Source organism: Lepidochelys olivacea (genome assembly GCF_965140295.1).
Source record: "Lepidochelys olivacea isolate rLepOli2 genome assembly, chromosome: 22".
Lineage (NCBI taxonomy): Eukaryota > Metazoa > Chordata > Testudines > Cheloniidae > Lepidochelys > Lepidochelys olivacea.
The window spans coordinates 5,928,763-5,954,712 of record NC_140432.1 but is presented as its reverse complement, the minus strand read 5'-3'; the positions used below and the strand labels follow the sequence as shown (position 1 = coordinate 5,954,712).

At 45.8% G+C, this 25,950-nt stretch overlaps 1 protein-coding gene across 1 annotated transcript; it reads left to right on the top strand.

The window, feature by feature from the left end:
* Window positions 1–265: 265 nt before the first annotated feature.
* On the top strand, window positions 266–25,212 carry STT3A (STT3 oligosaccharyltransferase complex catalytic subunit A). The gene is made up of 19 exons (XM_084611862.1): window positions 266–362; window positions 3,516–3,595; window positions 4,086–4,211; window positions 4,577–4,637; window positions 5,723–5,844; window positions 7,057–7,202; window positions 8,672–8,762; window positions 10,022–10,128; window positions 12,308–12,472; window positions 13,623–13,803; window positions 14,820–14,975; window positions 16,201–16,292; window positions 17,312–17,467; window positions 17,812–18,000; window positions 20,505–20,621; window positions 20,865–20,967; window positions 22,270–22,458; window positions 23,238–23,353; window positions 24,943–25,212. Exons 3-19 carry the CDS (start codon window positions 4,124–4,126, stop codon window positions 24,979–24,981), a joined length of 2,118 nt encoding a protein of 705 aa, XP_084467988.1. The 5' UTR covers window positions 266–362; window positions 3,516–3,595; window positions 4,086–4,123; the 3' UTR covers window positions 24,982–25,212.
* Window positions 25,213–25,950: the final 738 nt, after the last annotated feature.

The window sequence follows — 25,950 nt, the reverse complement described above, 5'->3', positions numbered from 1 at the left end:
CACCACGTCCGAATCCGGTCACGTGACACCCCGCCCACCGGCCCCTTCCGGGCGTCTCTCGCCTGGACCGACACGTCACTGCTCGCGCCTCAACCAAACTCCCCCGCTCTCCAGACCCCGCCCCTCCTCTCACTTTTCCACCAGCCACAATTCAGTCCTGAAGCGCCAGTCCTGCCCACCCCCGCGCTGAGTGACAGGCTTGGCATCCAGTCAGCTCAGGCGCCGCCCGCGGCGCGATGAGGGACAGCGGTCTGTGCCAATGGGGTGTGCCCAGGAGCGAGGGGCGGGGAGGAGGCGCGAGCCGGGGTGGGTGCGCCGAGCAGATGGCTGGCTGAGGGAGCGGGGCGGAGAGCGGCGCCCAGGTGAGGGGGTGAGGGCCCGGGCCGGCCTGCGGGGCCTCCGCGCGTGCAGCGTCGGGTCGCCGGGGGCAGCGTCCGCCTTGGCGGGCGGGCTCGTTCTCACTGCCCCGGCCCCTCCCCCCCGCCCCCCGGCCCCTGCGGCTGGGGGAGCTCCCCGCCCTCCTTGGCCCCCAGGCCGCTCGGCTCCGGGGCCCCTGCCCGCCGGGCTCTCGCTCTGGGCGTCAGGCCAGGGGCTCCTGGGGGCAGGGCCTGTCTCTTGTGTCGGTGTGTACAGCGCCTAGCACGGGGGGGGGCGGTCCCAGTCTAGGACTGGGGCTCCCGGGCGTTACGGCGACGCTGTCACGCACGACGGCGGGGTGCGGGTGCCCGCGGCAGCGGGGGCGCCGGACCTGCTGAGGGACCGGCCCCGGGGGGCAGCCGGGTGTGGGTCTAGCGCTGAACACGCCGAGGCCTGTGGCCACGTCGCTTTTGTGGCAGCGGGTCCCGTAGTCCCGGCCAGTGGGCCTCCAACTTTTTTCTTTTTTTCTGCAGACGCCTGGGAAATGGCCGAGGGTCTTAGCGGACCACTTAATAATCTTTCCGAACTCTGTTCGGAGCCTTCGCTAACCGTTGTAAAAGCCCTTTGGATAAAAGCGCTATATAAAAAAAATTAATAATAATTAACGGTTTTTTGCTCTACAAATAAAAGCACACAACTCATATTTTAATATCCGTAGTCTTACCTTTCAAATGTGATGGATGTGCCCCCTCTTCTCCTGCCACGGCAGCCCCCGAGCTGGGGCTGGGAAGGAGCGGGAGTCTCTCCCCAGCAGCTGCAGCCCTGGAGCTGGGGAAAGTCGCCTGTTTCTCTGGCCGCTGCAGCCTTGCACATCCCAAATTCCCCCCACCCCCTCTTCTCACCCCACTGCCCTCTCCCGCCTACCCCCTATTCCCCCCCAAGCCGCCACCTCACCTTACATGTGCGACTTCTCCAGGGTCCAGGCACCTAATCAGTGGCTCCACTAATTAGGTGGGTGGCCCTTCATTCTCTTGTGTGCGACCGCCCAGGCGTGCACCTTAGAGAGAACTATCCGCGGACCACCTGAATGGAGCTTGTGGACCACTGGCGGTCCACGGACTACGGTTTTAGACTCTCTGGTCTAAAGTCAGCTCTCATGAAATTTCTGTCTTCTGCACTAAGGAGCCTTTCCCTGCAGATTGACAGTTGCATAGCCTCGGTGGAAGGTAGCAATTGTGAGAGGCCATGCTCGAGGTGGGGGTACCGAGGGTCAGTCCCAGGGCGGGCTATTGGGCTAGAGACTTTGAACTGGACTGTTCATTGGTGAGAAGTGCAGAGGGTGGAGACCTGTGATGAGTGACTTATGGTGCTAAGCTGATGGGCTGCTGTGTTTTGTACCAGCTGAAGCTTTTTCGGGGCATGTGGCCTCTTTCCTCAATATGAGTTGCAATAATCAAACCCCAGAGGCCATGAATGACATTTATTATATTGATCACCACGAGGAGCTCTGTATCTGATAAGAGATGTGCAATCACCTGGCCAGTCATAGATGGCAGTGGGCACTTTTTTTACATCATGATCATTTGGGTACCCAGTGCCATGGAGGAAGTTAAAACGGACCCCAAGGTTACTGACTGCCCTGCCCTCACTAGTAGGGAGTGCTGTAGAGGAGCCAAATTCCTTGAAGGACTTTCCCTCATCCTACAAGCATCACCTTCATCTTGCCTGAGTTCAGCTTTAGGGAGCTGGTCTTCATCCAGGTGCTGATTTTGGCTGGACATTGAGAAAGCTAGGAGATAATGCTGGCACTTTCACCTGTGTTAACTCTGTAGCTCTCCCAAAGGTATCAGAGAGCTGTTGAATGATATGGGGCAGAAGATTGAGTCTTCGGGGACTGCAGAAGAGGGAACAGTTGACTGTAATGACTCTCTGTTCAGTCTGAGAGGAAGGAGGGGATATGATGTCTCGGTGGTATCCGTTCCACAGTTGTTCCATGGCCCTGAGCTCTACCCTTTTGCTTATTCCTCTTACTGAGGGCAGTTACTGTACAGGAATTGCAGGTTGCCCCATCTGGATGACAAAGCCATGGCTGGACAATGTTCCTTAGAGCCAGCTTTGCCAGTTAGTAGAGTGACCTGTGAGGCAGACTGACTTACTGTGTGTGTCACCTTCTGGAATCCAGACAATCTATAGGCAGCAACTCCAGCACCATATCCTTTGTTGCCCTGAAGTTCCTGGGGCTGCTGCCAAGCTCAGAGCTAGATTATCCGTTATCTAGAAAATCTCCAGAGCCAGTGCCAGATTCTCTTGCCCTAATGCTCCATGGGCATTTGCATTCCGTTACCTTTGAGTAGAATAATAATGATCTTTCTGTGTCCCCCGAAATTGGGAAACTATTAAAAATGTAGCATCAGTGATTCGGTCTTGACTATTATTTTTGCCAAGTTTGTAACTTTTCTGATAGGTAAAGCAGATCTGGAAGTGTTTCTGCACGTATCTTTATTTTATTTACAAATCCCAGGATTGTCAAGTCTGGTCTCCCCTGGCTTAATTGAAAGGCTCATTGGGTGTCTCAGACATATGGATATGGAGCTTTCTTTGTCCTTGAAGGGTTAGGGAGTCTAAATCAATAACAAAGAGAACTTATTTCCCAAATGTATTTGTTAAAGAAGTGAGGTGTCAACAAAATCAAAGAGACTGATGTATTCTGAATTAAAATCCCTTCTCTTTTTAATCAGGTTTCACTTCCCTCTTGTCTGATATCATAATCCTATTGGTTTTGTATTTATAGTGTCTTTGGGCTTGTCACGATTAGAAAAGTTTCACCGGTTGATTTTAAATTGATTGATTTAAACTGGTGCAATTTTACTACCCTATCCTGGTCCACAGTAGAAAAGTCCTGAATTTCTAGTGTAAACAAATCGGGAGGTGGGGGGAGATCCTTTCAGGCCCTCTTCATGTATCAAATGGGAGTAAAAAAGGGCACAAACTCTATGTGTACTGTTTTGTTTGGGATTTTTTTGGCCTTTGCAGGTCACTTTAAAAGTTGAAGGGAGGGTTTTAGGCCAGGGAATGCTTTTGAAGTATTACTTTTTGAAGTATTACTTATTGTTAATTGCTTATAAAACTTACATTTACATGGCACTTTACACACACAGAAACAGACACATCCTCTGCCCCAAAGAACTTGCAGTCTAAGGCAAGACAAACACAGACAAGACTGAGGACAGCTGATCAGGTGAGGGGGTTACTGGTGAAGAGGGATTGCTTGAAGAGGTGTGTTTCAAAGATGAATTTGAAGGGGAAAAGGACATCTGGCAGATGAGGGCAGGGAGAGTGTCCCAGTCTTAGGGGGAGTATAGTAGAAGATGCTGAGAGCGAAAGGAAGTGAGGAATGGCAAAGTAAGGGGAGGAGGGACTGAGATCAGAGATCTAAGTAGGGCTGGGATTAGTGAGAAGTTTGAATCAGATTCCATAAGAGACAGAAAGCCAGTGAAAGTATCCAGAGCGGGTGACACAGTCAGAATGACAGGAGGGGAGACTGCCTTTTGGGGCAGAAATGGAGTGTGTTGAGGCATGGGGACGGTCCCATTCAAGGGAATATGGATCTGTTAATTCCTTATTTAGAGAGCTTCTGAATAAACGTCCTAACAGGAATCCAAAATGCTGCTCTTGGGCTGCGGGCTGCCTTGCTCTTGGCTCATCCCTTCTGTCCTGTTCCCTTTCAGGTGTTCAGGCATCATCCATCGCAGCCTTTGATGTGAAAATGACCAAGTTAGGGTTTCTCCGCCTGTCCTATGAAAAACAGGACACGCTGCTCAAGCTTCTCATCCTGTCGATGGCAGCTGTGCTATGTAAGTCTGAGCCTTGGTAATTTAACTATGAACATCCTCAAAAGGCAACTTCCAGAATTTTGCTAGCTCAGCTCCATGTTCTGCATTTCTTAGGGTAACGGAACTCAGCTATTTTTAGCATTGCTTTTAAAAAAAACCCTTTCCATTATTTTTAATATATTGAAAATAACATCTCTCCACCCCAACTCCCTCAAGGGGTCAGTTCGAGCCAGTCCTGGATATCAGGCCAAACGCACCTTCTCCGATGACCCCACCACTTTTCACAGGTTTTAAGCTTTCATCGAACAGAGACATTGAGCTAAATCAAGTTTCCCTTGCTGTGTGAATGCTGTGCGTTGATTCTCCCTTCTGCCTATGTTTTGCAGCTTTCTCCACTAGACTCTTCTCTGTGTTAAGATTTGAAAGTGTCATCCATGAATTTGACCCGTAAGTATCATTCTTGTGGGCTCTGGTTAGTCTTTTTCCTTGTGAGAATGCAGAAATGGTGCTGTGTTTGTCAGGGTCACATTACCCTTCTGCAATGTCATGCGCGAGGGTGCTGAGCAAATTGCTCTCCGTTAAAGATGGGGGATTGAAAACGTACCCTTCATCACAGACCTTTAGGTTGCCCTCCCCCAAAAGCTGGCACTCCCCTGTTGCCAGTGATTCTTGCTGGAGTGTGGAGCTGGCTTAGATGGAGTTAACTTGAACAGGTTCCCTGGTAGCTTTGGTATAAGTATGTTGCTGCCAGGGCGTGCCCTCTGGACCTGGTGGGGATGAATGCAGGACCCCCAAAAAGTAAGAGTACAATAAAGTACGCTTAGGTAGCAAAGCTCTGAGTGCCCCTTGCAGGTTTGAGCTCATATTGGGTTAATCTACTAGAATTTGGACCTTTGTGGTCACCTTTGAAACCAGTAGGAAGTAGCGCAGAGGTGGAGACGGACAGGGCACCTTCACTACAGAGGTTCAGGATGGTTTAGCGAAGCTGGAGTGAAGTAGTGAACAGTTTTGTGACATGCTTGCTGGGAGGATGGGGGATCGAATTGGCTCTGCAAGTGATCTCTTCTGGCCCTGCTTTTACTGAGGCTGTCCCAGTAAAAACACAATGCAACTATCTTGCAAAATGTTAGGCAGCCTAGATATGCAGAGGTCTGAGCTGCATTCTTTCTCTCTTCAGAAAATATACTGCCAACTGGGGTAGCTTTGTATTCTGTATCGTTAGTCATAAACGTCTACAGCTGGAGAGAGGTCCAGCTGATCACATTGCTACCTGCTAAAACTCAGAATGCATAGTGAAGAAATGGCCAGAGCTCCTTGTATCTAATACTTGGTGTGTTTGCACATGGATCTCCTAAGGATTTTATTTCAAGACTGTGTACTGCTCAGCACTTGGGCTGGCACTCACGTGTCATAAATAGTGGCACTTCCTCGTGCATTGATTAGTTAAAGGCTGAGATTGGAACCTGAGGAGCGGTAAACAGCGTTTCCCGTGTCCACGCTGCAGACACACTCAACATCTCATGCTATTGCAGGTATTTTAACTACCGCACGACCCGCTTCCTGGCAGAGGAGGGCTTCTATAAATTCCACAACTGGTTTGACGACAGAGCCTGGTACCCCCTGGGGAGGATCATTGGTGGAACCATTTATCCAGGTAAAGCCAGGGTGTTTCTTTTGCACTAAACCTCACTTTAAAGTACAAGAAGTTCAGATGGTGCAGATTCCAAGCCCTTATCTTGGTTCAAGAGACTTATCCCTTCATCTTGTCTCTCCTGTTCCCTAGCTCCGATATTTTTGTGGCCGGGCAATCAAACTTGATTTTCCTCTCTCACTTTACATCAGCGTCATGAAACATTAGAATTGTTCTTATCAGTTGCGTAGCTGAAATGGTACCTAAGAAATAATTTTGGATAAACAAATTGACTAGTAATGTGGCAGCCCACTGGGCTAGCATCTGACAGTGGTAGTTCAGATAGTCCTTGCTAGGATTTAAGGATTATTCATCTAAGACAGTGTGAGCGGCACATGGGTGTGTCTTTCCTCCTCCTTCCCCCTCCCCCCCCCGGTTTGAGTTTTGGACAGTAGCTGGCTGGCGTGAACTATACTGTTGATTCTGCTTGCACCATGGTACCTGATTGACAGAGAGGTGGAATTCTCGGAGTTCACACATGTTGCGTCCCATGAAGTGAGCCGTAGCTCACGAAAGCTTATGCTCAAATAAATGGGTTAGTTTCTAAGGTGCCACCAGTCCCCCTGTTCTTTTTACACATGATCTGGGCATTCATAATTCTAATACAGCCCTCAAGATAACAGACTTCACTTAAATGTAGTCCAGTTTTGTCCTGCAGGGTTGCACTTTGTTGCAGATTCTCCAAAGGTAGAACATAGTTCAAAGCTGCTGTCTGGTTTACTCAAGGCCAACTGTGGGAGGAAGTCTGCACTTTATCCCATGTTCAGAGCCCAGTTAAGACAGATGCCAGATGTCTTTAAAAGGGTCTGGAGTATTTTGATGGCTGTCCCTTTAAATCTGACCAGCATTCTCTTGGATCAGAGGCACTGGCCAGACATCCCTGTTTCATATCCTCTCCCCACCAAGCCTCTAATTTAGGAAGGTTTGGGGGTCCCTGAGACCTTCAGATAATAGTGTTAAGGGCAATATAAGTACCTAGATGGTCATAATTTACATAAAGAATTAGTGTAAATGCTTTAATCTGACTGTGTCCTTTAAATTCTCTTTACAGCAGCTAAATTATCCCTTTCTTAACTTAAAACAGCATCTCAGTTGCCTTCTGTGCTAAATGAAGTATAGCTCATGTATTGCTGGTGAATCAATGACCCCTTGCTAACAAGATTCTCTGTCACTCAGGTTTGATGATCACATCAGCAGCGATTTACCATGTTCTGCACTTCTTCCACATTACCATTGACATCCGAAATGTTTGTGTATTCCTGGCTCCCCTCTTCTCTTCCTTCACCACCATAGTAACTTATCACCTCACCAAAGAACTCAAGGTAAAGAGTGATAAAGAGTAGATCTGTGCATAGCTTCTGAGTTTTGTAGCTTTCTGTAGAGGGCATGAGATTTGCTGTCTGGTGTACCTATATGACAGAGCAGAAGCACTGAGAATTGTGGGGGGCGTGAGATTATGGTCCTTAATACTTCTGTTACACTGTTGTCTATTGATTATTTGCTGTTTGAGAGCCAGATTCATCAGGTAGTTCAGTTTATTCATCTGGTCTTGAAAAATCCCCCAAACTATTTGGGAGGCCTGTATATTCTTGACTGGGTTTTTTATTGACTCCTACCCAATGGGATCTTTTCCGTGCTCTATTTCATTTTGCACTGACCTCTGAGTGCTTGGCGCTGACTGGCTTTGATGGGAGGCCAGCAGGTTAGCAACCATGCTGGGGTCTTACAGACTAGGAAAAAATAGCAGCTCTCCCCTTCAGTCATGTTTAGGTCCTGTGTCTCACACATGGCTCTGTGAGTGCTACAAATCCCACAATGCCTGGGGGTTTGTAAATGGCAATAGTTGGCCTAGGATTCCAGCTTGAGTCCTGTTTCCTTGCTCCTTGTCATGTTAAATGTGGTAGGGAGAATGGGAGTAGGAGGGGCTGGGGCTTAAATGTATTGCCTCAGCTTGACCCAAAGGCAGCTCTGAGAGTTGCTTCAGGATCTCTACTTGTTTGAGGCATCTGGGCCACAGTTTATTTTGTGCCCTTTAAAATTCTCTGCTGCCTGGAGATGCCTTTTGAATGACCTGCAAGGCTTGTAATTGCACAGGAATGTGTGTCCAGAGCCTCCGCCGTGTCACGTTCATCTGCACGAGCAACGCAATTTGGTCCCAAGTGCCTGGGCTTTATTTTCCCACCAGAGCTGCTTTGCACAGCGATAGTGCAAAGTCATTCATGTTTGCTTAGTTCTGCCCACTGGCTTTTAAAAAGATGTTTGAGCTGGAGAGGGTGACCTTGGGCTACTGCCCAAAGATCCTTCCGCATTCAGTCTCATATGTTCGTGTTCCCCATGAAACTGGGAGTTTCAGCCTTACTGTCAGCATTTTGTAGCCATAATGAAGGTAGTTTCAGGATTCTGTTTAGATACAGCTCTGTGAGTTCCTTCCTTCTGCCAGCTTTCTGTCAGGGTGGTACATGCAGTAATCAGGTTTGACTCTCTGGTCTGTGTTTCAGTCTCTGTATTGATCCCCCTCTAGCAGACAAGAGCCCCTCTTATGGGCCCCAAAGGGGATCCTCCTCCAGCTCTCCTCAGCTGAAGGCAGGCTCTGATACAGGTCTCAGAGGGAGTGGGGTATGGCAAATCTTCTCTAGGGCCCCTTGGGCTGGGAGAATTGATTATTTTACCAAGTCACTAAGCAGGAACTGTGCCTTGGGTTAGTTTGCTTTTGCCAGCCATGCTTGTTTGTAAATCTCTCTTTAAAGACTGAAGTTGAATCTCTTTCCCTCTGACCATATGTGGTTCCCAGGATGCAGGGGCAGGTCTCCTAGCTGCTGCCATGATTGCCGTGGTGCCTGGTTACATCTCTCGTTCTGTGGCTGGCTCCTATGACAATGAAGGTGAGATCGGTGGGACTCCAAAATGGGGTTATGTAGAGACAGAAGGTAACCCCTAAAGAACCACTACGTGCTGAAAACTGACTGTAAAAATAGCATTGTGTGATTCCTCCTGTATTTGCTCCCAGAGACACACAGCCGGGTCATTCCTAAGCAATAATGATCCACCAGACAAAATCTTCACTGCATTGAGATGTGGCTTTTCTCCTGCCCATCCAGCATGTTTTGCCTGTCCAGTTGAGGCAGCTGACCTCTCAGGACAGAAAGCATCTTTTCTCTTTTGTACAGAAATGAGCATGCTAATCATACTCTAATAGGAATATCGTCAGTTTCATGTCACCAAGCAATTCTACCAGCTCCATAAACTCTACTACGCTTGCCATGTTTCTTCTTCCCCTTACCTCGCTGCCAGTAACAACAATTCTGCAGCTGAAATGGAGACAAGTTCGCTCTTGGTACCTAAAACAGAACAGAATCCAGCTTGCTCTTCTGTAGCTGTGTTGGTACTGCTGGGGCTACCAAGAAGCAACTTGTCAGCAAAGTTAGCAGATGTGACTTGGAGGGGCACCAGAAGCAAATTTGTAGAGTCAGAAGGAACCATGTTTACCTTTTTTAAACCTTGAATTGTGCTTTAAATTGTAATTTAATTTACATATACATTCACATACGGGGTAGATGTTTCTTCCAGGGGCCCAAGGCAACATAGACAGTGACGTGTTAAGTTGTCCGTGTAACAGACAGTAATTTTGTAGGCCTCTGCTCCTTGCGATAAGGATTTCTGGCGTTCGCTCTGTGAAGGGTGCACACAGCGTGTAATATATTGAAATCTAGGTAGGCACTGCCACTGCACGTGTGGTTCCCAAACCAGTGGGGGGTTTTTCAGGAGCTGGACAGTGTGTGCTGTGCCCTAGTCCCATGGCTGAACTTTGAGGGAAGGACATTTTGACATAGGGCAGTAACTTTCATAGGAGATCACATTGCCAGTGATGCAATGGCTATTACTACTGTGAGGAAATTTTGTCTCCTTGGACAACATGGTGGACCTAGGGTCAGGTTTACCAAGGTTTTTAGGTGCCTAAAGATGCAGATGTTGTCTAGTGAGATTTACAAAAGCGCCTAAGTAAGTTAGGCACCTAATCCCCATTGAATTAAAGGGCTTGTCCTTTTTGCCACGGTGAGGTTGTCCTGGGCCCTTCAGGGCAGATATTTGTTTTTGTGTCCATAGTTTTTCCAGGCTGATTTCTGTACATTATTTTGCTCAGGTATTGCAATATTCTGTATGTTGCTAACTTACTACATGTGGATCAAAGCAGTGAAGACTGGCTCCATCTACTGGGCAGCCATGTGTGCCCTTGCCTACTTCTACATGGTAAGTGTCTGTTTCTGTTCATAATGTTTAGGAATCTCCAACAAGCCAGTGACCACTTCAGCTGTGGGAGTTGACCAGAAGTAACCAAAATACAGCCTGGGTGTCAAATGTGTCCTGCAGCTGTCTGTCTCTGTTTCAGCATTCAATCTTCCATCCTGTGTTCCTTGATGATTCCTATATGTAGGGTGTATCCTCCCTGCGGCACACCTGGGTATTGAAGTTGCGGGTGACTATATTTTGTATCATTTTATGCCAGTTACATGTATCTGCCTAGTTCCTACCAGGTTGCTGATGGGGCCAGTGGTTGGGAGCCCTTGGATTGACTCCCTGCTGATTGAGCTTTATTATCCATTGACCCTTTTTATTATAGGGGGTGATGTTGCAGAGTCCAGGTATCAAAGGCCTTGTCCTCATTAGGAGAAAAGGTGGTTTTTTTTAACACATTAGCTGATCAAAGTAAAGCCTAGGGTTTCCATATACAGACTGACATGTTAAAACTACAACTTGCCTTGCCTACATTAGGATTTTAACATGTTTTGGCCTTCACCTCTTTTCCTAGTGTAGACATGGTCAAAGCAAATAGTAAGCAGAGCTGCCTAGCATGCTGTCTGGTGTTCGAGGACTCCAGAGCAGCCCAGCAGAGATGCTCTGTTAGCAACTCCAGTGTAAAGAAAATTTATCTGAGGCGTAAAAAAACTAGAATTTGATTTCAAAGCCAGAAGGACATGTTTCCCCCCTCCTGTGGAACATTCATCCTGATATGTTGAAATGAAGTGAGGGGCAAAGCTTTCACTCCTCCTGTTTCCTGTGTAGTGGGTTTCATTTTGTCCAGTGATCTAAGCTGCCTAGATGCTGTCATTAAGACCCAGTGGTCTCTGTATATTCTCAGATGCTATTTTCTGTTGCTTTTTCTTTATTTGGCTTTTTTGAGTGGAGCAAGTAGGGTCAATGCTCCGTTCAGCTTTTATGAATACTGTATCAGATTAACTGCTAATGATTCCCAGTGTTACATGCCATATTGTTTGTGCATAGTAGTAGCATTGGCGAGTCTGGGTAAGCGTCACATAAGACTATATTCATAATACAGCAGATAATGCAAGATCTGAGATGAGCCATTCTGAAATTCTTCCATGTGGCTACAAAGATAATTCTCTTTCTTTGGGTGCATTTTCCTGTCAGGTCAGTGCTGGAGAGCTCATCTAAACTAGCAGAGAAAAGGCAGATTTTTAAAGAAGAGTCACTTACTTAAAAGGAAAGATGTTTGGAATTGGGGCAGCACCATGACTTTTACATGTTCTCTTCCCTCTAGTGGGATGTACTAAATGTACAAACAACAGTAACATTTGCCCAAGTCTGCTGAGAGAAACAGTGAACTAAGTGTTAGAAAAGCCAAAGAGGGACGTTAACTCTGCATTGTTTGAAGCCATCACAAGAAGGCTGCTATATACGGACAGTGTTAATTCTGAAGAACGTTTTGAATTGGTAACTGTTTAAAAACGACTGGAGTGTGATCAAGAGTCCCACGTATGTGGCATTGGCTACTGTGAGAAATTCCAGTTTTCACATGGGTGTTGATGGGAATTTGTTTCCTTTTAAAGGGAATTTTGAAAGTATTAGTTTGCTTAAGAATCAGACTATTCCTGAGTGAAAATGGTCCTGTTTTTGAGCAAAAGCCCATGATACTTTGTGGGTATCTTGTAAAATTGGACCAGTTGTCCTATGTGGCCTACATGGCAGATGAGGGTAGCTGTAGTCTGTCTTACACAACCTATGAGCATACCATGCATTTCTGTGAAGTTGGCAAGCATGGGCCTGTATTGGATAGAGTTTGGATGCCCTGTAGTGAAAGATGCACAGCTCAGCTTAGCTTGTCTTCCTTAATATATTTTACTTAAATATTGATGGTATTTGATCTGCTGCATGTTTGTTGCTTCCCTGGCATATTCACTGAGTGCGCAGTCTTTCGTCCACTCTGCAGTTACTCTCCCAGTCACGTTAGCCATGATTTGTATAAAAGGAAGAATGGCTTTTCAGCATTGTAGGATTCTGGGCCCAGTTGTCTCCCTGTCAAAAGGAGTAAGGGAATGGGAGATGGCCTGTAGCATATTAACCTCTTTTCCATCCCCACAGTGCAACTGACTCTGAGCATAGAATTGTTTTTTTTTCTTTTCTTACCCAGGTCTCCTCGTGGGGTGGCTACGTATTTCTGATTAACCTGATCCCCCTGCATGTCCTTGTGCTGATGCTGACAGGACGCTTCTCCCACAGGATCTATGTAGCCTACTGCACCGTGTACTGCTTAGGAACCATCTTGTCTATGCAGATTTCCTTTGTTGGCTTCCAGGTAAGGGAATTAAATGAAGCAGTGAGATGGAGTATGGTCTAGCGGTTAGAGAAGGGGAACTGTAGGTTGATGTTTGAGTTCTGTTCCTGGCTCTGCCACTAACTTATTGAGTGACCTTAGGGGAGATGCTTCACCTCTCTGTCCCTCAGTTCATATGTAAGAGAGGGATGATATGACTGAATTTCCTCCCAGAAGTGTGCAGGGCTTCATGAACTTCGGTAATGCTCTTTGCACTGTTCGTCAGAGGGCTGCAGACTGTTATCAGTGCTAGCAAATATCCTGACCTGCTGTGTTCTGGATATTTTAAGTTATTATAAAACCCATTATTATAAAATAGCTGTAAGTTCCAAATCACTTGGGTTTGCCTGTTCTTAAAACCACTTGGTCTTCACGGACTTACTCAATGCCATTGTGATTAAGGTCATTGTTTCTTATTATGGCTTTTCTAGTCCCAGTGCTAATTATGGAAGGCCGGGTTGTCCAGTGGGGGATGGGTTCTACTTCCAGCTTTGCCATACTGACTTTTCTGGGGCCTTGGGCAAGTCACTTAACCTCGCTGTGCCTCTGTTTCCAGCTCCGTGAAATGGGGAGAAAGCTGCTTTACAGCCTTTGTCAAATGTTACATGTTTACAACTTAGCCTGGGTGTGGTTGTAAGGCTGGGTAACTTCTACAGCAGTAGGCTGGTACTAGATTATTCACTGTGTCTTTGTTGTTACCTTTTTATTAAAATACCCCTATTTTCTCATAAACGAATGAGCCAGCTGAAACCATCTTGAGCTGCAGTTATGTGGTCTTTCTGAGCTCCTGCTTAGATACTCAGGAGACTTAATCTGAGCTACTACCATATGCTAAATGTTATGGTATCAGTTCAGGTCAGCATCTTTGTTTTAACAAGTTCTCAGGGAGAGAGTATGTGGAAAAAGGGATTGGTATGATCAGGGCTCTCATTGTGGCTCCTGGATTTAATTTTCTTTCTGGCTTCCTAAGAGCTTTAATTTGTGTGAGAAAATGACTCTTCCTGGCCGAGTGGTGCACCCTCTGCCCAGAGGGGAAGGCTTCATGTGACTCAGTGAGAATGCTGCTGGAAAGCAGATTGAAATATCTGCTGTCGTTCTCCTTCGCATCTGATCCTGCTCTTTCTCCTCACAGCCTGTCCTGTCATCTGAGCACATGGCTGCCTTGGGGGTCTTTGGCCTGTGTCAGATCCATGCCTTTGTGGATTACCTGCGCAGCAAGCTGAACCCCCAGCAATTTGAAATTCTCTTCAGAAGTGTGATCTCCCTGGTTGGATTTGTTCTTCTCACTATAGGAGCTGTGCTGATGCTGACAGGTAGATTGAGATATGTGACAAAAGCTGTGATCGTGTTGGTGATGGAACACATGAATTTTCTGCTTCACTTTCCTGCTATTGCTTTGAAAAGTGGCATAATGGTTAATTTTAATTCATTCCTTCAATGAAATAGGAAAGAGCCCTTATCTTGGCTGAGAAGTTGTACTAGCTCTTGTACCAAAATCTGCATGCAAAGTGTAGCTCTACGCTGATAAGTAGAAATAGCTCCTTCTTCCTCAAACCTGATCCCCTGTGTGTGTCCAGAGTCATAATCTTCTTATTTCAGCGTAGCAGCCGTGTTAGTCTGTATTCGCAAAAAGAAAAGGAGGACTTGTGGCACCTTAGAGACTAACCCATTTATTTGAGCATAAGCTTTCGTGAGCCACAGCTCACTTCATCGGATGCATTTAGTGGAAAAAAAATGCATCCGATGAAGTGAGCTGTAGCTCACGAAAGCTTATGCTCAAATAAATGGGTTAGTCTAAGGTGCCACAAGTACTCATAATCTTCTTATGTTATTCACTAAAAGCATGTTTTTAGTATTTTTGTTAGCCCAACAGAGCCAGCACAACTCTGGGAGCTGGAGCTGGGGTATATTCTGGTTCATGCTTCATCTTCAGAACAGTTAACTAATCTCCAGCAGCAGAATCTGTATAGAAGTGTCAGAAAGGACTCTTGGATCCCATACTGAGTTTGCTGAGCTAGAGGTTACACAACTGCTGCTTGACTTGGAATCTGAACAGATTTGACCTGGAGTCAAGGAGAGACTATTACAAATGGCACTGTGGAGCTCCATGCTGAGAGTGCCTTTCAGAGGAGAGCTGCACTTTACAGCTATTTTAAAACCTAGTAATTCTGAGGAGTAATAAATTCAGTATATTAATAGTGTTGCATGTGATCAATATTTGTGAGATACAATTACAGCTCTACATATTCGTCCTCTGTAAAAGAACTTTCTGGTGTAAACTGACCTGTGACTCCAGTACATAAATGTGGATTTCTCTCCTCACTGCCAGGGAAAATCTCTCCTTGGACTGGCCGTTTCTACTCTCTGCTGGATCCTTCCTATGCAAAGAATAACATTCCCATCATTGCTTCAGTCTCTGAGCACCAGCCCACCACTTGGTCCTCCTATTACTTTGACCTGCAGCTTCTTGTTTTCATGTTCCCAGGTGAGTTCAGTGCACTTGTTTATGGAATGTGCTCACACCAATCCGATTCCGATGAAGAAAAAAATTGCTGCAGAAATTCTAATGACAGGCCCCTGCCCACAGCAAGTGGCCAAAGCCCTAGAGTGGAGGAGCTTTATACCAAAAGCCAAAACCCTTGTCCAACAGAAGATCAGTGGGAAATTGCATTGCAATGTACAGCTGGTTAGGCCTACATTTTAGGGCCACTTAAAAGCTTCAGCTAGTGCACCATGGAGCTGCCCCCGGCTTAGCATTGTCAGCCATGCGTTTCATACTACATCCACTCTGAAACCTGCACTTTTACTTCTGGATGCAGTCCAGAGTGTTGACCTTATGGCATGGCCTGTGTGGCTTGGGTCCCAACTGCCATGAAAGAGCATTATATAGCAGAGAGAACATTGGAATGGGAGTTAGGACTTCTGGGTTCTGTTGCTTTCTTTGCTACAGTGTGATCCTGAGCAAGTCATTCCATTCTCTGTAAAATGGGATGATAATGCTTAAACTGCCTTGTAAAATACTTTCAGATCTATGGATGGAAAGCTATAAACACAATAGGTGCTGGATATTATTACCACTGGAGAGACAGCCTATCCCTGCCATGAACTGTTGTCACTGCTGAGATTACCCCATGGCCTTCTGCCCTCAGTCTTTAGATCTGAGCATTTGGGGTTAATTGGTGCTAATATTTTGAATTACACCCAGATATGAATAAGAAGCAAGTGCAGTCTGCAGAGCATTGGTTGGTTAGTGAGGGTACTACAGCCTTGTATGCTTTGTACACAAAAACCCACTAAATCAGCTGAATCATTCGTTGCTGTGCCAATAAAATGTCCTGCTCATTGTCTTAATGCTGTAGCACACCACATACTTATGGGTCCCTTGTTATGCACAGTAAGCCCAGCATTTGCTCTGTCTTCTAACCCTCAACCCCATGTTGACAAGCTAATTCATCACAAGACAGCCTTACAATACCTGACCAGCACTGCCCCATCCCTGGTGTTAATGCATTGTAACCTTGCATTCTCCTTGGACAGCCTAATGCTGCATGTAACTGATTTCATTGTTGGCAACAGGTGATGCATTCTAAAATCAGGTGATTCATAACATTCTGTTTTGGTCCTGCATTGTTTAATACAATGCGTTTTAACTCTTGGCCTGGAAGGAAATTGCCAAGCTGGCTGCTGACCTGTCTCTCCTTCTCTTACAGTTGGTCTGTATTACTGTTTCAGTAATCTGTCGGACGCCCGCATTTTTATCATCATGTACGGCGTAACCAGCATGTATTTCTCTGCAGTCATGGTGAGAGCTGCCACGTGCTGAGGATTGAATGTGCGAAGTCACGGGATTGACCATCCTGGGGATGGAAAAATGGGTAGAAAGAGGAAATGAGTAAAGTGGAGAACTAGGATGGCTCCTAGTCCGTCTGTTACTGACTCACTAGTGGCCTTAGAGTAATTTCTCCTCCCTATGTCTGAACTTTTTCAATTGTCAAACAGAGCTAATGTTACCCACAGAGTTAGTTAAAACAGTCATGACATTTTTCTGTTTTTCAATCACACATGGTTGTGAGGTTTTGTTAGGGAATGCGCCCTTGCGAGATTTTTGAAGCGGCAATGAAATATCATTAGTCTCTCTCTTGCCATCGCCGTGGGTGAGTAGATTTTTGGGAGGGATTAGTGAATGTTCTTTCTAGTTTTTCACAGCTGAGTTGTAAAGCCCATCAAGCTTCTAGGTGGTAGGCTCTGGATTTCATTATTAAAGCTGAGTGGCTGATGGTGAGCTAGTAGTTCAGGATTTTGGTTTAGCACATTGTGCCCCAGGTGAGAGTTGACCTCTGTGCATGGAAGCATCCGTTAATTCTTGGTTACGGTACAACAGTATTAGAGGTTGTAGAAGTGATGTTAAATTAAGATCCCTCCTGCACATGGCTGGTGGCCATCCCTGAGAAATTCAAAGACCCCATGGCACTAGGCATGTTGCCTTGCATTCCCCTTGGACAGCCTAATGCTGCATGTAACTGATTTCATTGTTGGCATTAGGTGATGCATTCTAAAATCAGGTGATGCATAACATTCTGTTTTGGTCCTGAATGCCAGTGTGTTCAACATAATGATGGTCCACTGGAAAACAGTCTTATGTCCCAGGCTGGGATGGTTATTGCGAAGTACAGTATGGCTGTTTGCCTGTACAGTCACTGCATCCGTGGGGAGGAGCTATATACACCCACTGTCTGTATTTCATTTCTGTGCTCATTGTGCATTTTGCTAGGAGCTCATCATTCTGTGGCCAGGTACTAAATGTCCTGTTGTCTTCAACAGGTGCGTCTCATGCTGGTTCTGGCCCCAGTTATGTGCATTCTATCTGGCATTGGGGTTTCTCAGGTGCTCTCCACTTACATGAAGAACCTGGATATCAGCCGACCAGACAAGAAAACCAAAAAGCAACAGGACTCTACCTACCCTATTAAAAACGAAGTGGGTTTTCATGCATGATTATAATCCAGGTTTCAAGGGGAAGCCATGTGGGCACTGATCTGGGGGAAGTGCTCCAAATCTCTATGGGGGAATGTAATTAAAGGAGGTGGGGGAAGGAGATTGCGGGGTGCGGGGAAGTGACATGGGGATGTTCTCTAGCCCTCCTTTTGAGTAGCTCAGAGAGGATCAGTGGTAGAGTCTCTTTTCTAAGCATAGAGTAGACCAATTGTCGCTTGTGATCCCTGCACTTTGGTTGAGCACAGCTCTGTGATATGAGGTTGAGCTCTCTTTCAAAATGAGTGAACCTTCTGACATGCTTTTGATACTGTCTGTTGCTTCCCTAGGTTGCCAGTGGCATGATCCTGGTCATGGCTTTCTTCTTGATCACCTACACTTTTCATTCGACTTGGGTAACCAGTGAGGCCTACTCCTCCCCCTCCATAGTGCTATCTGCTCGTGGGGGGGATGGCAGTAGGATCATCTTCGATGACTTCAGAGAGGCGTATTACTGGCTGCGTCACAATACGCCAGAGGTAAACTGCCACAGGGTCTCTGCACAAACAAAGTGATCCTAGGGCTTGGTTTCAGGTGGAGCAGGGAGACTTGAATCCTGACAGCTTACAGGGCTGTTGCACCTTCTGTCGCTGGGGAGACAATGGCAACAATTTGGACTTAAATGCCAGAATATTTGGCTAAATTAGATTTATTCCGAGTAAGAGGAGGAGGCACGGATCAGGTTTTTATTTAAATGTGCTAAATCAAAACTAAAACAGAATTAAATCTGTTTCTGACGAGCAGGGTTTTATGTTTATTTTCTCTGCTGCTGTACCTATCCACGGTGCACAACTGGGAGTCTGGACTCCTGGGTTCTAATTCCCCATGGTGTGTGATGGTGGGAGGTCACTTATCCGATATGTGCCTCAACTATTCCATCTGTAAAATGGAGATAATAGTTGCATAGCTCCCTTCTAGGAGAGTGAAGAGGCCTAACTAATTAATTACTGTTTGTAAAGGGCTCTGATAGCCTGGTATGAAAGGTACTACTTGAGTGAATATTATTACACTGAGTAAGCATGGGGTTACATTTGTAACCCATCCCTAGGTCCCAAGCTTCCTGGCAGGGGCCACAAGGCCCTATTTGCAAGATACTAATATTCAGCATGATGGCATCACACGGTAATGGAAAACTGGAAAAGTAAGTTAGCTGCTTTTAGTGTGTCTGTACAGGAAGGGCCCTGATAAATTGCCCTTCATCACTTGCAGAATGACTTGCTTTTACACTGTTAATTCCTTGGGGAAGTGAAGGTTCTTTGCCATACTGTCTGTTGCACGTCCGCTGGTTTGTTTTCTGTAGAGCTGCATGAGGCACATGGATCTACTGTTCACAGTGCTGGGCCGCTGGCCTAGACTTGTGGGAAGCAAACAGTTTTGACACATTTGTTTCATTTGTGGGAGGTTATGAAAGTGTAGGTTAGGTGTTGCTCTAACTTTACCATTATGTCCCTTTGGACTGGCACTGGGGAGTACAGCTCACCTCTGCAGAGGGGTTGCCTATGAGGATGAACCTCAGACTTCCGAACACATTGGGAATGGAGGTTTTTCGTAACTCTGAAATGTTTGTAACTCAGAACAAAACATTACGGTTGTTCTTTCAAAAGTTTACAACAGAGCATTGACTTAATGCAGCTTTGAAACTTTACTGTGCAGAAGAAAAATGCTGCATTTAACCATCTTAATGTAAATGAAACAAGCACAGAAACCGTTTCCTTACCTTGTCAACTCTTCTTTTTGTTTAAACTTTCCCTTTATATTTTTAGTAGTTTAACACAGTACTGTACTATATTTGCTTTCCCCTCTCCCCCCTCCCCGCTGCTGCCTGATTGCATATTTTTGCTTCCACCTGTGGTGTGTGGTTGACCGGTCAGTTCATAATTCTGGTGTTGTTAACTCCAAGATGGTACTGTGTGTCTCTGACTTGGCCTCCAAGACCCAGTGTGTCACTTTAAATTTAAAACTGTCCGGTGCAGTGAGTAGTTCTGTCACACACAACGTAGGTTTGGAAATTATCTCAGTCCCTGGGTCTCTGGAGCAATTGGTTGTATTGCAAGACTATCAGTCTCCAGAAGCTAACATATTAGTGACTCGCTATACAACTAACGCATGGAGCAGTTCCTGTGTTGGGCCCATCTAGCCATGAAAATCAACCGTTTTAGAAGGTTGCAGTGTAAGACAGTTTGATCCTACCTATGTAGACTAGAACAAACTGCATCACAACTCCACATTCTAGCATTATAGTCTGGGTCATTGCACAACTGTAACACAATCTAAAGGGGTTGTAATACACCTTAATTCAGTCTGTGAGCAAGAATGCTGTCCACTGATATGGTCAGTTTGGCTGTGTAAATAGGTCTTTGGCCTCAGATTTCAGACTCAAAGAAAGGGATAAAATGGCGAGGTGAGGGTTCCTCTGGATACAGCCTGAGCTAGAGGCGACCTGTATGTTGAAATGGTTGCGGGGAATATTGGCAGGCACAGCATCTTTGAGCCCCTTCTCCATTTTAACAAAGCCTTTCTTGGCAGCTTTCAAGGAATTCCCTGTTGCAGTCTTGCTCTCTGTGTATTTTGTAGCTGGGAAATGAGATCGCAGATAGTTCTTTTCCAGATGTCTTTATTTGCAGAGATGGCCCAGTTTGCTGCAGAGCTCAGCTGTTTGAGCAAGCTTTTAATGCTCTTGCGCGCCCCGCCCCGCCTGCTTTGTCTCTGAACCTTTGGCATACATGGCTCTATGGCTGCCCAACTTTTTTCCATCACAGACTAGTTCAACTTCAATGAACACTGTAGTGTCCTATAATAATGTTTATTCCTAAGCAACCCTAGAGCCAAAGGACTTTGGGAACCTCATGCAAATGTTTAAGCTTCTCAGAGCAAATCACTCAGGCCTGCGACTTAAGTGTGGTGTAGTGGGAATAGGACAGCGCCCTTTCTGAATTTTGGTTGAAAGCAGGTGACTAATTGGTTCTTTCGTATTTGAATGCAGGATGCAAAGGTCATGTCCTGGTGGGACTATGGGTATCAGATAACAGCCATGGCGAATCGGACGATTCTTGTAGACAACAACACCTGGAATAACACACACATCTCCCGAGTTGGTCAGGTAGGTGCAGTGACTCCTTGAACGCAGGACCTCTCTTCTTAGTGTACCAGGAAAAACCTCCCATGGATGAAGATGAATTCTTCTTGGGTGCTGCACTGAATGGAGGTTCTAGCTCTCATTTGAGTGACCCGTGCTCTTATTTATTGATGGAGACGATTCCATGATGCAGCTTGTACTCCCGTGTGATGGGGTTACTGTGGATTTCATGGCTATGGCTTGACTCTGGCTTTGTTTTTCTCCAAGGCAATGGCATCCACCGAAGAGAAGGCCTATGAGATTATGAGGGAGCTGGATGTCAGTTATGTGCTGGTAATATTTGGAGGCCTCACTGGATATTCCTCAGATGGTAACATATGTCACTCTAAAACCCTTTTCTTACAGCTCTGCAGTGCAAACTCCTGCATGCTAACTCATCCCTCTAGCCCAGTTGCCCACACTCCCTTCTTGCATGAATAACCCTGATTTCTGTGCTGTGATGCTCTCATCTCCTGCCTGCACAATGCACAGTAGCAGGTTGTGCATTCAGCTGCTGCACCATGTGACCACTGAAGAGCTGGCTGGAGCTACACTGCACAAGCAGCAGGGGAAGGAAAGACCTAGCCCATGGTTACTCTTAAATTGGGAGGGTTTGTTATTGGTGTGTGTTTTTTTTTAATCTAATGTAAATTAATCCCAACACACAGACTAGAATAGACAGGTAGGCTGGAGGTTCTGTTAGACTTCGGGGATGGATAATCAGTGTAGGGATGAGCAGGTGCGTGGCAAGGCCAGAATGATTCATGTCGCTGCTCCATCTTGCTGGTGAATGCCTGGATTTGTTTGTACGATACTGTTTGATCAAAGGGTGTCTAGGGGGCTTGCTAATCGAATTGGATGGCATCTTCTGAGCCTTCAGGCTGGGTATTAGAGAAACACAAAACCAATTCTCTGCCAGGAACAAGAACAATCCTGCAATTCAATTGCAGGTACCCTCTGGAACGTACAATAGCTTGTTATGCAGTAATTTTGCAAAGTATGTAAGCTCCTGTGAGCCTCCTTACCGAGGCAGTGGCTAAGTGCCTTATGATTACTGATGTTTGAGGGAAGGTTGCAGTTTGGGTAGCAGGTGGAGTATATGTTCTGTGTTCCTGGGCAAAGTCACTTACATTCTCTGCCTTCCTTTCCCTGTCAGTAAACTGGAGACAATTCCCTACCTCCTGGTGGGTATTGAGGGTTCATGAATTCATGTTTCCACTTGAGAAGAATGTAGATGGGGCACCTTTTACCTATTTGCTCACTGAGCTCCTAGCTTGTGCGATTCGGGGAGACTACAGAGTTCAAAGCAGCTTCATCTACCTTGTTTCTTCACTCAGAGCCACATATACAGTTTCAGCCTGAAGTGAGGCTCTCCAGGAGGTCCAGCTGCTACTGACGTTTCTGAATATAGGGACTGAGGGCACCTGCCTTTCAGCCTTGTGCCTCCAGATGGGCAGTTGTCTCAATAACCACATGCCCTGTGTGTGCTCCTTCACATGGGTCACCTAACTGGTGGAGGCCTGAAGTCTGAAAGTTGACCCCGCTGAGTGCCATTCTTAGCTGCTTAGACTGTTTGCTTGAAGTACGTGTGATGTGTAAAAACACTTTGACCTCTCTTTCCTACCTCTGTTAGATATAAACAAGTTTCTGTGGATGGTGCGAATTGGTGGAAGCACAGACACCGGGAAGCACATAAAGGAGCACGATTACTACACGCCAACAGGAGAGTTCCGTGTGGATAGGGAAGGTTCCCCTGTGTTGCTCAACTGCCTTATGTATAAGATGTGCTACTACCGCTTCGGGCAGGTCTACACAGAAGCCAGTATGTAGTAATGGTCCTTGTGTTGGTATTGCAGAAGAGTATCAGGAATACTGTCTAGGCATTAGAGCAGGGAACATGGGTACCCAGATCCTGAGGTTCTGTTCCCAACTCTGATGCTAACTTGCTGTGTGAACTTGAGCAAGTCCCTTCCTTTTTCTGTCTCTACTCTGTAAATGGAGAGGATGTTGCCCTACCTCCTGGGGGTGGGGAAGGAGGGCTTCTATTGGCAGGACTGTCATTCCAGCACCACACACCAGTGCAAAGTTTTGTTCTGGAATATAAAGTGCATTGCCAGGCTCTGGGCTTTCTTTGAAGGCATTGGCAGCTCTGAGCCTGCTGTGCTGATGTTGGCGCATGACTGCCTTTCATGAGAACATCTTGATACCTGACACCCAAAAGTTAAGGATGCATTTGGAAAGGAATACAGCTGAAAGGAATACAAAAAATAACACCTCCCACTTACCTTGTTTCCCTGCTCTGGCTTGCCCCGAGGAGGCTTGTACTGCAGCCCTTCAGAACATAAAGAGATGAAAATCTGACTTTATATAGGGGGCACAGACTGTGTTAGAACTCACAGGAGGCTGTACGTTCAGAATTGAGTCATCTGGGGAAAGAGAAGAGCCTGGCCAGCTCCATGTTTTGAATGCATTGTCTGCCCACCGGGTTTTGAGAGGCCTTGGGAAAGGGTTTTCATTTGGGTTGGAAGGACCTGTATTATTTTTGGCAGAAATGTGGACTCTGAAGCTGTTGGTCATTTTCCCCACTCCCATTCTTTCTAGAGCGTCCCCCAGGTTATGACAGAGTGAGAAACGCTGAGATTGGAAACAAAGACTTTGAACTCGATGTGCTGGAGGAGGCATATACCACAGAGCACTGGCTAGTTCGAATATACAAAGTAAGCAGGCAGTGGGTGCTATCGTCTCTCTACAGAGGAGCGGGGGGAAATTGTGAACAGTCTGGGTATCTGGGGTTTGCCTGTGCTGGGATATGACAGCCTTTTTGGAAGTGAGACTTTGGGAATTTTTTTCTTTTAAACAAAGGATGGAGTCCAGCTTTCTAGGCAAGTTTAGGCTACTGATATGGGCTACAAGTCCTGGGAAGCTGCCAGGAATGCCGTAATAACTGGACTGCTAAATTTACAAAGGAGTCAAGCTTTAAACCAGGTCTGATGCTGCCTTTCCTTCAGGGCTCTTTGTTTCTTTAGTTGGCATTTTCTATATTGTTGTACCGGAAATGCCCCATTTTGATTAGGATTCTTGAACATTCCTTGCATGCCCAAACAAGTGTCAGAGGATGTATTTTGTTAGCTATGCTGCAGGGGAATTGGGAAGCGTAGGCCACCAGATGGCTGTGAAGGTGATCCTCCATAGATTAGATCACAGATCTTATTTCTGCTATACTAAAGTAAACAAATAATGAATGCAGACTGTGCCACAGGTCTTCAGTTCCCCTGTACTGATGCCATTTGTTTGGTCTTTATATGCGATCACATCATACCTTCTCTGAAACAGCTAATACCGTTTTTGCCTTTCCATTAAATACTCAAAGGCAGCATGGGTCCAGTGAGCAGGGCACAAGACTAGGAGTAAGTAGAAATAGGTTTTAGTCCCACTTCTGCCACAGATTTGCTCTGTGACCTTGAACAAGTCTGTTCACCTCTCTGCATCTATTTCTCCATCTGTAAAATGGGGTTGATGATGATAGTTAGTCCATCAATAGCTATTAGCCAAGATGGTCAGGGATGCAACCCCATGCTCTGGGTGTCCCTAAACTTCCAGCTACCAGGAAATGGGACTGGACAACAGGGGATGGGATCACTCTGAAGCATTTGACATCGGCCACTGGCAGAAGACTGGATACTGGGCTAGATGGACCTTTGGTCTGATCTAGAGTGGTCTTTCTTAGGATCTTATCTTAGTTACCAAGTGCTGTCAAAATCCACATATGGCTCCCATCACCATGGTACCTAAGCACTATAGAAGTACAAAGTGGTATTCTGTTACTGTGTTTGAAAGTGGATTATATCTGGATAGTAATGTGCAGCCAGCAGTCTAAAGAATTTGGGCTGAACATTTTGTTAAACTTTAAACACTGAAATTTAAAATTATCCTGTGGCTACTACAGCTAAGAATTGGAACCGATGGAGCATGTGTGTGGAATATAACGTTACAGACAAGTGAAATGATCCTAGATGTTTCTCCCCTCACTTAGTTGGATAGCTTGTGAAAAGGTAGAGAAACTGTATAAGTGAAATGACTTGCCCTTTTGGTGTTTAGAAGTGCATGAGCTACAGACAGCAAAGTACTTGTGAACAGGAGTAAAAAGAATGTAACTTTGAATGTTGAGTTGCCAATACAAAGTGGACAAGTCAGTACGAATAATTTATGATTTCTCCTAAACATGTGCTGGAGTCAGTACGCAGTAGAGTAGTTCCCTGTGTTAATGGAACTATGGAAAGCTGCAAAGATTATTTGTGTCTTGCAGGTAAAGGACTTGGATAATCGTGGATTGTCAAGAACATAAATTTGCCTTCAGCTTTAACGCAAACTGCACTGACCGAGCCTTTGCCTGTGAAGCAGAATTTTTTTATACAGTTTGTAAGTGCAGAAAGGAGTTGGATTTAACTGCCCGTGAAGTCCCATCCTCATGCGTTCAGTCTGTATTTGATGGAATGATTTTTTATAAATATGAACCGGTTACCAAATCAGAAATAATGGCTTTACGGTGGGTTGATTAAAGGGGGAACGAAAAAGAGTATGTTTCTTCTTTCCCTTCCACTGATGATGCCAGATGCAGCAATCCAGATGTCTGCACTTCCCCTGATAAACAGGAAACGCATTTTGGCCGCTGTCGATCAACACTCAGCAGTCTATAAAACAGCAGTCCTTGTCCATTTAGAATTTCAGATCAAGTCTATGAAACCTCTCCTCCTATCTAAACAAGCAGTAAACTTCCTTGTGGTTTCCTATACTGGAGGGCACTGAACATATTGCCTACTATGAAGTGGCAGCTCCTGCTCCCCTGACATATAAAACCAAGCCTCTCCCTTCCAGCCTGTATCTCCTCCAGCCTGTGTCATTGTAGGCAGCCTCTACCTGACTGAGCCACCTTGTTCCAGACTTCCCTCTGTCATGCATCAGTGGTATGGTTCAGTGTTAACAGCCTCTTCTTGAACCCTCCAGTTTGCTTTCTCCTGGCAAGGTCAGTCCATACACCTGATTAGCATCACCCAAAAGGTGATTGACTTAGTACCATGTGACATTTTGATTAAAAGGCTAGAATGATATAAAATTAATGTGGCACACATTACATGGGTTAAAACCTGGGTCACTGCTTGGTCTCAAAATGTAACTGTAAATGGGGAATAGTTAGCAGGTAGGTGTATTTCCAGTAGGGTCCCCTAGGTATCTGTTCTTGACCCTATGCCATTTAGTATTTGTATCAATGACAGACAAAAACAATCACTGATAAAGTTTGCAGATGATGCAAATT

Bases quoted from the DNA above. Each gene is read 5' to 3' on its own strand.
- STT3A (XM_084611862.1), top strand. From the start codon at position 4,124: ATGACCAAGTTAGGGTTTCTCCGCCTGTCCTATGAAAAACAGGACACG. The intron at 4,638-5,722 runs GTAAGTATCATT...ATGCTATTGCAG, and splicing joins GTCATCCATGAATTTGACCC to GTATTTTAACTACCGCACGA. The intron at 13,804-14,819 runs GTAGATTGAGAT...CCTCACTGCCAG, and splicing joins AGCTGTGCTGATGCTGACAG to GGAAAATCTCTCCTTGGACT.